The sequence below is a fragment of the Xyrauchen texanus genome, chromosome 24 (assembly GCF_025860055.1).
Source record: "Xyrauchen texanus isolate HMW12.3.18 chromosome 24, RBS_HiC_50CHRs, whole genome shotgun sequence".
Taxonomy (NCBI): Eukaryota; Metazoa; Chordata; class Actinopteri; order Cypriniformes; family Catostomidae; genus Xyrauchen; species Xyrauchen texanus.
The window spans coordinates 32,736,561-32,753,406 of record NC_068299.1 but is presented as its reverse complement, the minus strand read 5'-3'; the positions used below and the strand labels follow the sequence as shown (position 1 = coordinate 32,753,406).

Genomic DNA, 16,846 nt, shown 5'->3' with positions numbered 1-16,846 from the left:
AAGAAACTAGACATAACCTATAGGTCTTCTAGTCTCAAAAAAAAGTTATCCTCTGTAAGGTCAGTAATTTAAGGCATAATATCCCCCTTTGTAGGCTGTAAAGAAAGGTTGGACATTGCTTATATATATATATATATATATATATATATATATATATATATAAAGCAACATACACACACGTTTATTATAAAGCCTCTATTTCAAATAATTTCTAGGACCGCTCTGCAGATGTAGACGACGCTTCTCCTTGCGCAATGCACATAGGGTAATGTAGTTCAAGACGCGGCTTTCACGACGCGATTTTTTTTCCCACATTTCAAACAGGCACGAGCTTATGTTTGAACTACAGCTTTTTCTTAGTAGTAGGACCAGTGAACTGTCAGTCAAAGTGACGTCAGTCTCGTTCGAGTAGTGCAGAGGCACAGTGCGGGTCTGCGCTCAAGACCCCTGTTAACTGGGCGCACACACAACGCGCAAGGAGGCAAGTGTCACCATGATCAGCCTTATATGGGGTGGATCTTAAATCCGCGAAAGGGCATTAATCATAACTTCAAGATGAAGACGTGAACAACGGCATTCCACATCCTTCTCTCGAGCAGCATCATAGACTTTCCTCGCGATCCTGAATCCTTTACGCTGCACGATACTACACCGGCGCGCGACCAGACTGCCCACAGCTGCCAGGCTGGTAGGCAGAGGCTGGAAGGGGGGACGCATCTATTTTCTGCTAATAATAATAACCAACAAAATGAAGCGGAGAAAGATGATGGTAGCGGCGGGCTTCTGCTTTTCTTTTTTCATGGGCACCCTGATGAACTTATTGTTCATTCCGGGATTCGAGCACCACAGCGAGCGGGTTCATCGCTACCAATACGAACAACAGCAGCAGCCCGGCGCGGACGCTCCTGCCCGGCTTCTCGTCGACGACCTGCCACCCGCTGAAGCGCAGCGCGAACCCACGGCTGCCGTCGGGCGACTGCCGGAGATCCAGCTGCAGATACGGGAGAGATTAGATGAGGTGCTGCGTTATCGCCAGGGACGGGCGCACTGGCTCGGCACCGGAGATGCCACTCGACCGCTGGAGCGCAGGAGACTCATGGACCTTGAGCAACGCAGCGACTGGGAATCATACAAAGCAATTGAGAAAAACAGTAATTATCATCACGCCAGTGAAATGTTTCAACCGACATCCGCTGCATCCACAGCAACACAATCAGACCGGGAGTTTACGCGTGCGGCGATGCTCGGCTGCAGCAGTATTGATAACGTTACCAATGTTCAGTATCTGGGCTCGGGATACACAAAGGCGGTGTACAAGGCGGCTTTGAACAGCAGCTTCTCCGTCGCATTAAAATCGGTAGACTTCGGGAGTCACGATATGGAGAATTGTGTGAAGAAATACGCGTCTTCTCGGGACTGTTACAAACTCGCATCCTTCAAAATTGTCAAAGAAATGACGCTGATGGAGAGACTGCAGCACCCAAACATTCTCAAGGTAATTTTAACTATATTTTGGGCAGACAGGCCTGATTAAATCTGCTTTTATTGGTATATTGAAGGTGGTTTTAGACCAGCGCGCAAACACGTTTAGATCAAATTAAGCAACATTGAAATATTTGCTGCATTAAAATAATGATCATGTTTCTTACAGTTTGTTTACATAAATAGCTACAAAGTAACAATATGCACCTAATCTGGAATTATTTTGTTTAGCCTCTTACAATATAAATATATTAGTCTATGCTATAGCCTAATTAATTATAGTAACATGAAGCCTAATAGGCCAGAAAGGAATATTATAAATAGGAGAGCAAATAATGTGTTAACTAATAACGACTTATAACAAATGAGGGAGAAAAAAATATCCTGAGGTAAATCAACACCCAAGTAGCACAGAAAGCCTTTTTTGTCGCATCTCCACTTGCTTAATAGAAAGGTGAGATCTCATGGTGACAACGTTTATGCATGGAGTATCAAAATCAACAGAAAGCCGATGGTGTTTGATTTAGTTGGCCTACTTATTATACACGCAGTCCTTGAGGTTTGTGTTAGTAATTAGCCCATGCAATCAACGAGGCGAAATGGAAATTGGCACATTGTCCGCGTAAATGGCAATTGATTCAATTATAATTCAAGTCTATTAATGCCCCTCAGTTTTAAGGCGATCAGAAGCGAGTGTCCTCACCCTGAGCCCCGGGCTCTGTTTTGGCTTGTGAGCCATTTATTTGACATGAGTGGTTCTGTAGCCTACACACTTTTACACGTTTTACACGTCGTAATCAGCTCTTGTAAACAACAGGGAACGCGTCTCTGAAAATCTTTGAACAGCCCTCGTTTATCTTATGCTTCTGTCTTCAGGCAATCCTGTGATCCAACCTCTGCCAAAAATGCAAAATTTAACACTTCAAAATGAGCTGACCTAATAAGAGTTAAATATAGATTATTATGCCTACTATCCAAGGTTGTGTTTGTATTTATTTTACAAACTTTATATTTATTTGACATTTAGTTCAACAAGTAGGCTATTCACCTGTTTTAATATGGAGGTTATTTTTACAGACTTGCTTAAACAGAAGCTGTAACCATTGAGGTCCTATTTAGAGGTTTAGCTGTAGATTGAGGCCGTATATGGTCGAACTGATTTCATTTTCAATGCTCACAGCAGGGGACCAACGGTGCAGGGCCCCAATTAATGAACACATACAAAATACACTGTTTATGGGAAAATAACATCTTAGTTATATTTATCTACTTATACATAATGCTCTAAAGCAAACGTCTGTCATAAAATATCATTAGGTCATATTATTATTATTTAATTCCTCAAAAATAACCTACTTTTTTGTTTTTGTAAAAAAATAATCTATCTCCTAATTTAAAAATAATAGCTCAACATTTTTCAAAAATAAATAAGTAAAATAAAATAAGTAAAATCCTTGTTTTATTCCTGTTGCATTTTAATGTCATAAAATATTGTGAAATGCACTAGTAATTAACATAATATTTTGGTATTTATTAAGTCTTGTATGAAGCCAAATTGAATGGTGCCCCAGATTAGCCTTACATTTTTTTTCTCTTGTAATCCTATATATATATATATATACCGATATATACCAATCAGCCACAACATTAAAACCACCTGCCTAATATTGTGTAGGTCTCCCTCGTGCTGCCAAAACAATGCCTACCTGCATCGAGATGATATTCTTCTCACCACAATTGTACAGAGCGGTTATCTGAGTTACTGGAGACTTTGTCAGTTCAAACCAGTCTTACTATTCTCTGTTGACCTCTCTCATCAACAACACATTTCCATCTGCAGAACTGCTGCTTACAGGATGTTTCTTGTTTTTAGCACCTTTCTGAGTAAATTCTAGAGACTTTTGGGTGTGAAAATCCCAGCAGATCAGCAGTTACAGAAATACTCAAACCAGCCCATCTGGCAAGAACAACCATGCCACGGTCCAAATCACTGAGATCACATTTCTTACCCATACTGATGGTTGATGTGAACATTAACTGAAGCTCCTGAGCCATATCTGCATGATTTTATTCACTGCACTACTGCCACATGACAGGGTTATTAGATAATTGCATGGATGATTGTTGGTGCCAGACGGGCTGGTTTGATTATTTCTGTAACTGCTGATCTACTGGGATTTTGTGTGGGATTTTCACACACAACAGTCTCTAGAATTTCCTCAGAATGGTGCCACAAAAAAACATCTAGTGAGCGGCAGTTCTGTGGATGGAAATGTCTTGTTAATGAGAGGTCAACAGAGAATAGTAAGACTGGTTTGAACTGACAAAGTCTCCAGTAACTCAGATAACCGCTCTGTACAATTGTGGTGAGAAGAATATCATCTCAATGCAGGTTGGCATAGTTTTGGCAGCACAAGGGAGACCTACACAATATTAGGCAGGTGGTTTTAATGTTGTGGCTGATCGGTGTATATATATATATATAGAAAGCCACTGATTAAAAATTCTTGATTTTCAGCATATTTAACTTTGGGGTAAATTCACTTCAGAAAGTTTGATTTTTAAGCCAATTTTGCAATGTTGTGACAATTGTGTGACTTTAGCAAGCTGTGACATTCATTGTGCAATTTTTCTCCCCCATCAAATTTGGTTTTATGATACAGTTCAGAGTGTAAGCTATTGTCAGGTTTTATTTCATTTATTTTTTTTTAATAATTTTTTTTTTTACAATTTTTACACAAATATAATATATATAATAGGTATGTTCAATTGCACTAAACAATATTTAATATTTTACAATGTCAGAATAAACTAATTTCAAGAGATTTAAATATATTTTATTTAGGTCTACTTTCTTCTTCTATTTATTATATTCTCCTATTATTTTAAAATTTTCATCAAGAAAATATAAACTTACTTTAAAGAATGCAGTAAATATTCTAACAGAAAAAAAAGATTGAGACAGTGACTGATGGGGAAACACTTACATATCTTTTAATGCACGTAAAATGTATGCTCTTATAATGCTTACTTGAAATTCATGAAAAAGGATTATGATTGAATTCATATATTGATTCATTTATTTTAATTGATTTATGCTCTATTTATACACCCCTCTACTTAGAATTAAATAGACTTTGTTCTGATAAATCTGTTTGACAAAATCACACCAGATATAGACATTCATTACAGGGTTAAAATTGATAATACACAATTTTGAGTTGCGTTTAGACATACTAGGTTACCAATTTACCATTCCCATCCAATCATTCACAATCTGTGTAAAGTTGTTAAGGTCTTAAAACTATGTGAATCAAAAGCTGACTATGTGTATCAGCTCCAATATGTGCCTTATTCTGTAGTAATGCAGTGCCACGTTTCACTTTAAATGTACCATTGCCAAGATCTTCAGTGCAGTCAGTTGGCTCAGCAGTGATTCGTTCCCAGTGCTGCTGAAAACTTAAATAAATCAGCACAATCACTCAAATAATACCTGTCTCTATAAAACAAAAGCAAAAAACAAATGATGAAACATACGCATAGATTTTCCCCACATGCAAGTATTAATAAACAGTCCGTCGTCAGACTTTTATTCTTTCGGTTAAATCTTCATCCTCGCACCTGTCCAGTCAGGCCCAGACGTGTTGCTTTTCGTATGCTTTAGCATTGACATCAGACAAAAATATAAGTTGCGAGGTCAGAGGTTAGAAGGCATGATATGGCGGGCTGATTAGCACCAGGCTGGGTTCCCAGAGAGTGCACGCAGAATAGATCTACACAGGTTCGCCTGCCGTTCACCTAAAAGTGGGAGGTCAGACTGCATTGATGTCTCTACTCAGCTTTCCAGGGCAGAGGCAGATTCCGAAGTCTTTAACTAACATGTCTGTCAAGTAGGTCCCGTCTTCCTCTTACAAGCGAGGGCAACACCTGTTAAATAAACAAGCATGATTGGTGGTGGTGGAGCTAGATTCGTGTGGATAGTAAGAGTGGCCTTACACATACAAATACATCTCAGGCAGGGCCTTTGCCATGTCAGCACCGGTGCAGACAGGATGAATTTGAAGACTTCAGAGAGTGAAATACCACAGGCTGCTTCATAAATTGTGTCTATAGTGACCACTGAACATCTCTCTTGTATGTATGTTTGTGTCTGTGTTCGAGTGGAAAATAAATATATTAACACTTACTCACCCCATGCCATATACTATAGTTCTGTGTGAGAAACGTGAGAAAAATGGTTGTTCACTGATTTGGTCACATATTTTCAAACTTGCTGCCTTGCAATTAATCATGTGACATGCACTGACTAACTTGTATGGCATTATTGTCATCAAACTTTTCATGACAAATTTAAAGGCTCCATTTTTTTTTTGATTGAGCTCAACAGAGAATTTTGAGCTTCAGTTTTGGTCTGTTCCTCCAGACTGATCTCAAAGTGAAATCGGAAAACGGTAGGTAGACATTTCTTTAGGTAAATCAGTCTGTGCTGTGACACTTCCCCCAGTGGCCAAAGCGGTAAGTGTTGTTGGGCATATGGTCACGCGTGAGCTCCATTTTCAGCGTGAAATGTCCACAGAGGGGCGCCAAAAGCGAGTTGTGAAGCGAGCTGCTTTCAGTGGTACAGGCTGTAATACAGTGAAGAGGAATGCATGTTTTATAAACTGTACAAACCCCAGACCTAAACCTAAGCATCAGTGGATTAAAAATATCATGTTAGTGTGAAAAATGCAATCTCCCAATCACGCTCGTTACTGATTATGCAAACTGCAATTAATGCAATTACTTCCTGGTTCCAACATGGATCGGAACCCAGATCTCCCAAGCTACTTACGCAACGCACTTCCGGTCACGCCACAGGAAAGGTAAACACGCTGGAGCCGATGAAAACTGTCTTACAGGAAATACTGTATCCTAGTGTATCGGAACAAAATGCAGACTTCCCATATGATCATGTTGGCTCCTCACACAAAAGCTATTGTATAGGTTCATAAGATTTGGAATATAGCACACAAGACATATGTACTACTGTACATTTGTGGTGCTTTTTAGTTCTTTTTCAGAGCTTGTCATTAATATATAAATCACTATCCATTTTCATTGTGTGGAAAAGAGCAACTCTAAGATTCTTTTTGTTTTACATTTGTGTTTCATGAAATAAAGAAAACGGGGTCAGAATAGCAGGAGAATGAAAAATAATATGACAGATTCTTCATTTTTCTGTAAAATACTCCTCTAAGTTCTCTCTTGGGTCTGTATCGCTTGTATAAGGAAAGGCATTTCAGATGGTGTGTCAGGGAATCTGCGACACAGCTCGGGGCCTGATCAGGGTGTTCTTGCACTGGGATTATGTTTACATTAGCATGTCATTCTGTTAACTTCTCAGATCCTCAGTGAAGTCCCAAAATACACACACACAGAGGGGTAATCAGTAACCTGCTAATGTGGGCATGTAACATGTGAATTTGAAGGTTGGGTGTGTTGGACAAAGAGGCCTCCAGGGTCATTTCTAAGATGAGAGGTAGAGACAGAGTGCAGATGTGTGATTACAGTTAAATGTGGATTAATACTTTAACCTCTTAGATTGCACGGAAGGTAAAGGGGTTAAAGGAAAGAACTACAGCCAGATATTCCCCCCTTTGGTACACAGTACGAATTACCAACAAACCAGAGATCTACATTTAAGGGAATAGTTCACCCAAAATAAAAATTCTGTCATTATTTACTCATTTTCGTGGAACACAAAAGGACAATTTCTAAAGAATCTTTATGCAGCTCTATTCTGTACAACAACATTTAGCAGAGACCACATGTCAAACTCCAAAAAGGACAAATAGCACCATAAAAGTATTCTGAAGCCATCCAATATTTTGTTTGAGGAGCAGACCAAAATTAAGGCAGTTCTTCCCTTTCATTGCAACTCTCAAATTTTATTCTCCATCTGGTATAATGCACGTTACACTACACAACTACATTTTTGCAAAGACATTTATGTGCCGCGTTCTACATTTTGCCACCATTTCCTGGTGAAATTAACACTAGAGGCGCCCCCCACTGGACATTTCAATGGGAAACTGCAGCCAAACATAATTTCATTGTGCAAAAACGTTGCAACGGTCACGTTATTTTCATGAGACCAAGCTGGTTAAATCAATATTAAATCAATACAAATATGTAAGGTGGTAGAAATTTTCAAGATTTGTTTGTTTCGCGGTAATGAAAAATGGCGCCACATGGTACAGAATGTACGTTCCAATCAGAGGTTGCAGTACAAATAATTATTATATTGTAATCATATTATTTGTCAACCATTATTAGTTTCTTGTGCATTATCTTTGTGTTAATAGGTGCCTTTTATGACAGGTCAGGAATTACTTTGAAGATTATAATTTTTTTAATTCACTTCCCATGCTATAAAATTTTATACTGTGGTATACATCATTATCGGCCATAAAGTTTATGTATATGAACATTGACATGACTGCTAAGATTTCAGAGCTTCAATAATAGGGGAATATTTTCAGTGAATAATGACTTAAATTTCAGTGTTTTCTTCACATAATACTATCAGATGCCTTCAGAAAATACAAAATCAAGCACATGAGTTGTATGGCTTACTTATAAGATGCTTTTTTGTCATTTTTGTAGCTGGAAAAACATCAGATGTGTCATGTCTCTAGACATACATAAAGGTTTTTCTAAATATCTACTGTTGAATTCCACAGTAAAAAATTTGTCTTTATCTGACATTTGAGTGGGAGGAATAGATAAATGTCACAAACCAAATTTGAACTTGTGGCACCAGCATGAGCATGAGGAATTGTTAGAGCACCTACCACGATGCCACAGCTCCGGCATGCTCTTAATGCTTTTGATTTCTTTTCAGCAAGACTTACATGATTGGATAGACATGTTTATTCCATTGTGTGTTTGAGGAATGGAACCCACAGGAGTGGCATGGAGAGTTGCTGACTATGAAATAGACTGGAAATGCTGTGTTAATGACTGTCCTGAGAAAGGATTGAGAACAGGAGGATTGTGGAAGGAAATGAGCCGAGCTCTTCACAGGATGGAGATGAATTCCACTGCAAGAGCTCTGAATGCTCTGTCCTCAATTCTGCACTCTGCTTTCTCTGTTTATTTTAGTAGGCAGGAACTGGTTGATGAGAAAATCAACTTATCTCTCACCGTCATACATTCTCACTCCTAAAAGGATCCATGTGATTTACAAAGTGCAGAATTAGAGATTCATGGTTCAGAAAATACTTCACTAAACTGTAAACTACAAGTAGTCAGTTACAAACTTAACTGCATTTTTCAGTCGCATTAACTAAAATTGTGTAGCTTTCCCAGCAAAGAGGCATTTTTAACAAGTTAGCAACAAGCTCTAACTATGTCCAGATTAATCCGGGTAAATCTGAAAACAGCATTTTCATTTCTAAACACACTCCGTCCACACTTCTGTTTACAAACATTTTCAAAAAGTTGCACGACTACAATGAAATGGCTGAAAATGTTTAAATCCCCTTACTGCGCATGTGGAAAAAGTGTAAAAGACTTGGCACTGAAATGCAACTGTCCTCCACCACCGGGCAGCAATTCTAATAATTTGAAGGACTGCAATGTGAATTTTGTACAAAGTAACATTTATCTTTAACAACACTAGCAAAGAGGATAGCAGGCACAAAAACACCGCGACAACATGGGCCGCCATCTGGGTTGATTTGGGTTGAATTGATCAGTTTTCAAATATCTCTGTTTTCCCAGTCCACACTACAACGCAAACACAGTATTTATCCATTTGGGAGAGTATTTTCAAAAAGCTCAGTCATTACATATTTCTAAAATGTAAAACCTCCTACTTTTTGATAGTAACAAGTAGTGTTGCTACTGCTTTTTTAAAAGAGTATAGCTTGACTGTAGTTTACTTAAAATTATTTGTATCTTGTAGCATGGAAAGCTCCAACTTCAAAGGTGTAGAAATTTCATTGCAAATTATCTTATGCAAATTCTGAAATTGCGCATAAGAAATCCTGAATGGAAAAGCTTGATATGCGAATAACCTTTCTAAATGCGCTTAAAATGTACTGCGCTAGGAGGAGGTGGATTTTCTAGAGTTTTGCTTAGTTAAAATGGGCATTAAGGTGACGGAAACAGTTTATTCGCAAAACGATGGCGTGTTTTGACCATTCGTGCATGTATTATTAATGTGCAATTGCTTGATGTGACTAGCCCACCAAAAGGTCCGACCTTGGCACACAAACCTTTGAACATAGCACTTGTAATTCAGAAGTGTTTAACCCACAGCTGGGCAATAAAGTGGGTCCTCACAATCCGCCAGAATAGTTTTGAGAGCAGGCGCTCCCAGGTATGCGGAGACTGTAATGTAAACATTTTTTAATGGAAACCCAGCAATTGTTTTAGATTGTTTGAATTAAGATTTGAGGTTTAATAAGTGCTGCCTTGAAATATCCCCAACTCATCAGTATTAATAACTGCTGAGTCATGTGAAACACAGCAGGCGAAGAATGGGGAAAAATATTTGAGTACAATTTTTGATGCCTTTGAACACTTTGGCAGGAACATTTTACAATTTTTTATTACTTTGTTAGGGTTGTAATAGGTCTCAAATCTGTTTAATGTTCACTTATCAATTTTAAAGGTGAGGAAAAATGACTATGAAGCTTTTCCAACGGCCTTCTGTCAGGAACTTTGATTAAAACAAGGCGGTAAAGCTCATTCCCTTAACCATCAACTCACTTTTTACTTTTACCTTCCCTCTTAGACACACACACACACACACACACACACACACACACACACACACACACACCTTGATATAATCCCAGCTATAACTCAGCACCTGGGCTATTTGATCAGTGTTACTGAGCGGCAATTGTTCTCGTGGAAAGTCTTTTACTCACTGACCGTACGTGTGGGCTTCCACTGCCCAATACTAATTCATCTCTGGGCAAACACGGCTTTCTCCATGACCATTTTGATGCATTGCCAGGGTATCCTCATTAAACAATCATGGTAGGGTTGTGAGTGAGCGTGTGTAAGTGTGTTTCCACATTAATGACACTTAACACTGAAATGCTTTTGTGAAGGTTTTTGAGCATTGGAATATCAGCACACGTGGCATTAGTGAGTAACTTTTGAAGAAAAGGAGCTGACTTAAGATAATAGTAGTTACAGCAGCATTCACTCAAAACATCTCTTATCGACAAAAAAGTGATTGTAAGAACTGTCTTCATAAGAACTTTTCACCTTGTTCTACGGTATCCATGCTTTGAGGATCAAGGCAAAGCATTTTGTACTAGGAAAAGGATATTTTTCATTTTCATTTTATAAATTCAGTTTTATTTTTGTACATTTAATTCAGATCATGCTCGTTTTAGATAATGCTAGATTGTAGTTGAATAACTATTCCAAAATGGAGTGGCCGAATTCAAAGCTGTTCTAAAATGCTGAAATTAATTGGTGTTAATATTTCACACACCTGTGACCACACGTTCTATATTAATGCATTCAGTTGCTACTAGGCAGCCATATTCAACCACAATTAGACTAATAACCATAATATTTGATAGAAGTGACCTTATAAATAAGTACTGTGGCGATACTATGGAACAGGGATAGTATCAATGGGCTAACACATCTTGGCACTGAACGATTACCACATTGATCTACTGAGGTACTCCAAGATACTTAAAAGAACAGCATAGTATTACCAAAGAGGCAGGAATTAGCTGGTTAGCAGATCCCCATTAGCCCCTGCTGGTATATGCTGGAACTACATCCTCCGGTGCTTAAGAGCATGTTTCCCCACTGTCAAAATAAATAGTTTTACCAGAAACATTTTGATCACAATTATTTCATTACATTTTACTACAACTTTTTCCGGTGACCGATTTATTTATTTTTTGTCGGGCTGCTAAAAGCATGAAATTTACTTGTTTTTTCCCATCTCTTAATGCTGTCGTCACAGCTCTTGTGCATACTTCCGTGAGGTAAGAAACACATTTATTCACATTCTTGTTTGACAGACAGCAAGAGACGATGATAAGACATGTGTTTACAGTGGTCGACAAAGTACACTATTCCTGTAGTTGAGTAAAAGTACTGATACCCTGTTGAAATATTACTCCAGCAAAAGTTAAATAATTCCTTTTAAATGTTCAGTTCAGTAAAGTACTGGTCTATTAAAGGGATAGTAACCCCAAAAATGTCATTTACTCGCCCTCACACCATCCCAGATGTGTATGACTTTCTTTCTTCTGCAGAACCCAACAAAGATATTTGGAAGAATAGTAGGTCCATACAATGCAAGTGAATGGTGACCAGATGTTTGAGGCTCCAAGACCATTTTAAGGCAGCATAAAAGTAATCCATATGACTTCAGTGGTTAAATCAATTTCTTCAGAAGAGATATGATAAGTGTGAGTGAGAAACAGATCAATATTTAAGTCCATTTTAAATCACTTTTATTTTCTTTTGTTTTTGGTGATTCACATTCTCAGTGCATGTCTCCACCTTCTGGGCAGGGACGAGAATTTACAGTAAAAAAAAAAAACACTTAAATATTGATCTGTGTCTCACCCACACCTATGGAGTTTTACCGATTACTTTTATGCTGCCATTAAGTCTTTTTTTTGAGCTTCAAAGTTCTGGCCACCATTTAATTGCTTTGTATGGACCTACAGAACTGAGATATTTTTCTAAAAATGTTTTGGTTTCTGCAGAATAAAGAACGTAATCCGGGATTTTTTGTAATCTATCCCCTTTGAGGATATTTTTTAATACTTTTTTTTAAATTTAATATGCTGTATCCTGCTCATATATGTTTAAGGAAATTTAAGTGGTTTAATATCACAGGCACACAGATAGCTTAGAGCTTTTTATTTAGAAAAACTGCCATATACAATAACACTGTGTGTGTGTGTGTGTGTGTGTGTGTGTGTGTGTGTACACGTGTGTGTGTCCAGGTATTCCCTATGTTGTGGGGACCAAATGTCCCCACAAGGCCAAATGTCCCCACAAGGATAGTAAAACCTGAATATTTTGACATTGTGAGGACAATCAGGCAGTCCCCATGAGGAAAACAGCTTATAAATAATAATGCAGAAAGTTTTCTGTGAGGGGTAGGGTTAGGGGATAGAGTATAAAGTATGTACAGTATAAAAACCATTATGTTTATGGAGAGTCCTTATAAAACATGAAACCCAACATGTGTGTGTGTGTATGTGTGTGTGTGTTTGGCACTTTCCTGACTGCATGTGTGTTTCGTACTTGAAAAGAAGTCCTTTTCATCAGAAGTGTTGGAGGTATCATCTGGTGACTGTGACGTGATCTTTTCTCAAGACAACAGTAGTATGGTTAAACTAATGCAACTTTGTGAATGCAATGGCAAAATATGCTTATTTGAGTTATATGATAATTCATATTATATAACCATACTGCCATACATTAAAGCAAAGGTCACCAATAATATAGACGTCAACCAAAAGTTTCACGCGTGTTCTGATGACAAATATTCATAATAAATTTCAGGTCAGTACAGATTGTGTTTTAAATTGTTTACGATTGGCTGTTGGCCAAACAATGTTTTTTATCTTTGTAAATTGCATCTTTGCTATTTTATCAATCATTTTGTGCTTCATAATTGTTTCATTGTTTAAATAATTGTAGGACAATTTACCCCATTAGGTCAACGTGTGTTTAATAATCTGAATGACCGAAGACGCTAAACAGATGAGATTGTAGACTGCATTAAAGTTAGACAAATCTGGTTCCATTCTTTAGCCTTGCTATTCGTTTTATTATTTGATCATTCCTAAAACCGATGTTAATATATTTTCTTTGACATATAAAGAGAAACAGGCCTAATGAACTGTTCTTGGCTCTTAATAGAGATCTCTCTATATATTCTGTATTACCCTGCAACCTAATTTGCATTGGCCAGAGTGCATTTCTAATATTACTGCTAGCAAGCAAGTACATATGTGGCAGTTGTATTAATATAATATAAAACATGACTTACCTTGATGTGATTTTGAAGTTTGATGGCAAGTTCTTGAAAGCGAAACCGTCATTGTGTATTTTGCTAGGCAGGCACACGCGACATTTAAAAATGGCTTTTGGCACTCAAATGCATAACCCTCGTTCTGCGGAAACTCTCGCGAGACCACATGTAATTTTTCTGCGGCTGTAGAGCAAACTGATGCTAAAATGGCGCTTCTGGGGTTCCATGGGACCATGCGCTCACCCGTCCCTTAATAATCCCTCTTGCTCAATCTTTCCTTTAGACATTCCAAAGGATCCTCTTGTAAAGCCCACATTCAATCTGACAAGCAAACAAACTTCAACCCAGGATTTTAATTATGCAGATCTAAACATGAAAACAAATAAAGCTCTTTTATTTTGAATTTCAAGAGCTCTGGATTTCAGTCATACCTAAAATCAAATCAGGTTTCCAAGACCTTTTAAGTCTCTCTAGGATTTTGTGAACATAATGCATTGTTACACTGAAAAGTAAGCCTGAAAAGCACCTTCATGATGGGCATTTGTATATTTGCTGAAAAATCCTTATTTGGATAGTTCAATGTGATTAAATTGAAAGTGCTAAATAATCGATCTTATCTCAAATAATCACGGTTAAAGCAAATCATTGCGATAAGGAAATTTAATAGTCCTTCTAAACAAGTTTCTAATATATATATAAAAAAAGGGTCTTCCATTAAACTCATATTAGCCATGTCACAGGTTTCATGTCTTAAATGTATGGCATTTTTGTGTGTATTTATTACTTTTGCTTGCTAGCTGCACATTAAGTTGTTATGCACTAAAACCATTACAGGCAGTTGCACTCATCCCATCATTGACACACATTACAAAAGTATACAATGATTATTTGTGAGTTTTTACTGCAAAACAACACAAAAAAATCTTTTTGAGAAAAACTGCTGTCATTTCGTTGTGCAATCAGGAAAAAGTGCTGCGATAGTTGTTTGCTGATAACTATGTATGATATATATATATATATATATATATATATATATATATATATATATATATATATATATATATGTGTGTGTGTATTATTATCCCCTTTTCTCCCCAATTTGGAATGCCCAATTCCCACTACTTAGTAGGTCCTCAATTTGGGTGGCGGAGGACAAGTCTCACTTGCCTCCGCTTCTGAGACCATCAATCCGCACATTTTATCACGTGGCTTGCTCACAGCACATGGAGGATCATGCTACTCTCCACGATCCATGCACAACTTATCACGTGCCCCATCGAGAACCACTAATCGCGACCACGAGGAGGTTACCCCATGTGATTCTACCCTCCCTAGCAACCGGGCCAATTTGGTTGCTTAGAAGACCTGGCTGGAGTCACTCAGCACACCCTGAATTCGAACTGATGACTCTATATTTTTTATGTATATATATATATATATATATATATATATATATATATATATTTTTTTTTTTTTTTTTACATTTCAACATTGCACTAACAAAAAGCCATTTTTTGCCCATGGAATATTTTAGAGCAGAGCTTAACTTGAAAAAATACAAATGATATATTTCCCACGATAGAAATGTCCATGACTTTCTTTATTTTTATTAATTTACACACCTTTTTCCAGGCCAGTAAATAATAATTTCCCTGGTATTTCCTGGTTGGAATTTCCTATGACCATGGAAACCCTGTTAAATGTTTTGGTAGTTTTTGTTCAACAAAATGACATTGAAAATAAATGAGCTGCATTTAACTTTTTATGTTTAAGAAAAATATTTCTCATGCATTTGGAGACATAAAGTATTCAAGGGTCTTCTACAAATAAGCTCTGGACAGATACAAACCCTTCATAGTAAATGGACTGAACAGGCAAGTTGACCTTTGAGCTTGTGTCAGTCAAAACGGCACCATGCGGCTAGACAGACAACAGCATTCCTCTATATGCAGGTTTGTCTTATTGCTTGCAAGCAGCCATCGAGTCTGCAACAATTGTGCTCACACAGACACACACACACACACACACACACACACACACACACACACACACACACACACACACACACACACACACACACACACACACAAGAATGTTGCATGAGCACAAACAATTAAAGCACACACACTCTCATGTTTTAGATGAATCATACTGATATCAATCATTAGATTGTTTAATCTGAGATAGGGCATTTGTTCACTCGCCAGCTCCTGGGAAAGCTTTTGCACTACAAGTCTGTCTGCACCCTTAAACACAGATCTTAATTTAGATTGTCCCTGTTTCTGCTTCATATCAGTGGCAAAACTTGTTCAAGACCCTCCCACATGGACAGTTATCAAGATCCAAAGTTTTGCCCTAAATTTGACATTGATTGAGATATAAGATGGTATCTCGGGACCTATCAGGCATTGCATTCCTGATATATTTGTTATGGACTACAGGCTAAAACTGATCTTGAGTTTGAACGTTAGGCAGCTTTTGCTGATCGCCAGCTAAATCAGTTGCCTAAATTGAACTGCTAAAAAGCCAGCAACACAGGTTTCCAAGTTATTTTCCAGTGGATCTGTCCACCAAGAGGGTGGAGTGTTGCATAGCCAGATCTTTGACTTAAAGGCACAAGGTCTGGTCCACAGTGCAGCTAATACAAGCTAAGAACTGCCCACTTAGACAGAAAGAGAGCACCTGAATGACATCAAGCGACAAACCACAGTTCATTTAGGGGTGGGTTTATAAATTAATTATCCCCCCAAAAATAAACAATTGCAGAGCAGTCTCTATGAGTTGTTAGTGTCATGTTTATTCTATTGAATCCTGTTTTTCATGTCTTTTATTTTGAAAAATTAGTCCTGTTCATGTCTTCAGGTCCTTTATTTTGAAAATCTAGTTTGCCTAGTAATGCTTTGTCCTGTTTTCCCTCCATGTTTATGTGTCTTGGTTTCATCGGTTCTTAGTCTTGTTCTTGGTTCTTTCATGTAATTGGTTTATGCTTATTGTCTTGTTATCTTGTTTAGGGTTCTGTTTGTTCATTGGCTTATGTTTCCCATGTCCATGTATATAAGCCCTCATGTTTGCCATTGTCCTTTATTGAGTATTGTTAATGTAACACTGTTGTTTTGTTCTAGTTCTAGTTAAGTTTTAGTCTAGTCTAGTCTAGTCATGTTTTTTTTAAGTCAAGTCAAGCCAAGTTTAGTCAAGTCAAGTTTATGTTCATTGTTCACGTTAATGTTTTGTTTCATGATGTATTGGACTCTTAGGGGCATGGATGAAGAATCATTAAAATACAACAAATTTGGTTCAAAGTCCATATTTATTTATGGCAGAGGCTATTTGCACTTAGTGTAA

General features: G+C 37.7%; 1 protein-coding gene across 1 annotated transcript in view; it reads left to right on the top strand.

The window, feature by feature from the left end:
• The first annotated feature begins 458 nt into the window (after window positions 1-458).
• The window catches only part of LOC127618212 (extracellular tyrosine-protein kinase PKDCC-like), a 47,909-nt gene continuing 31,521 nt past the window's right edge, over window positions 459-16,846 (top strand). The window contains exon 1 of the mRNA XM_052090542.1: window positions 459-1,495. Within this exon, the coding sequence (XP_051946502.1) occupies window positions 749-1,495 (747 nt within the window). The 5' untranslated portion in view covers window positions 459-748. The remainder of the gene's footprint in view (window positions 1,496-16,846) is intronic.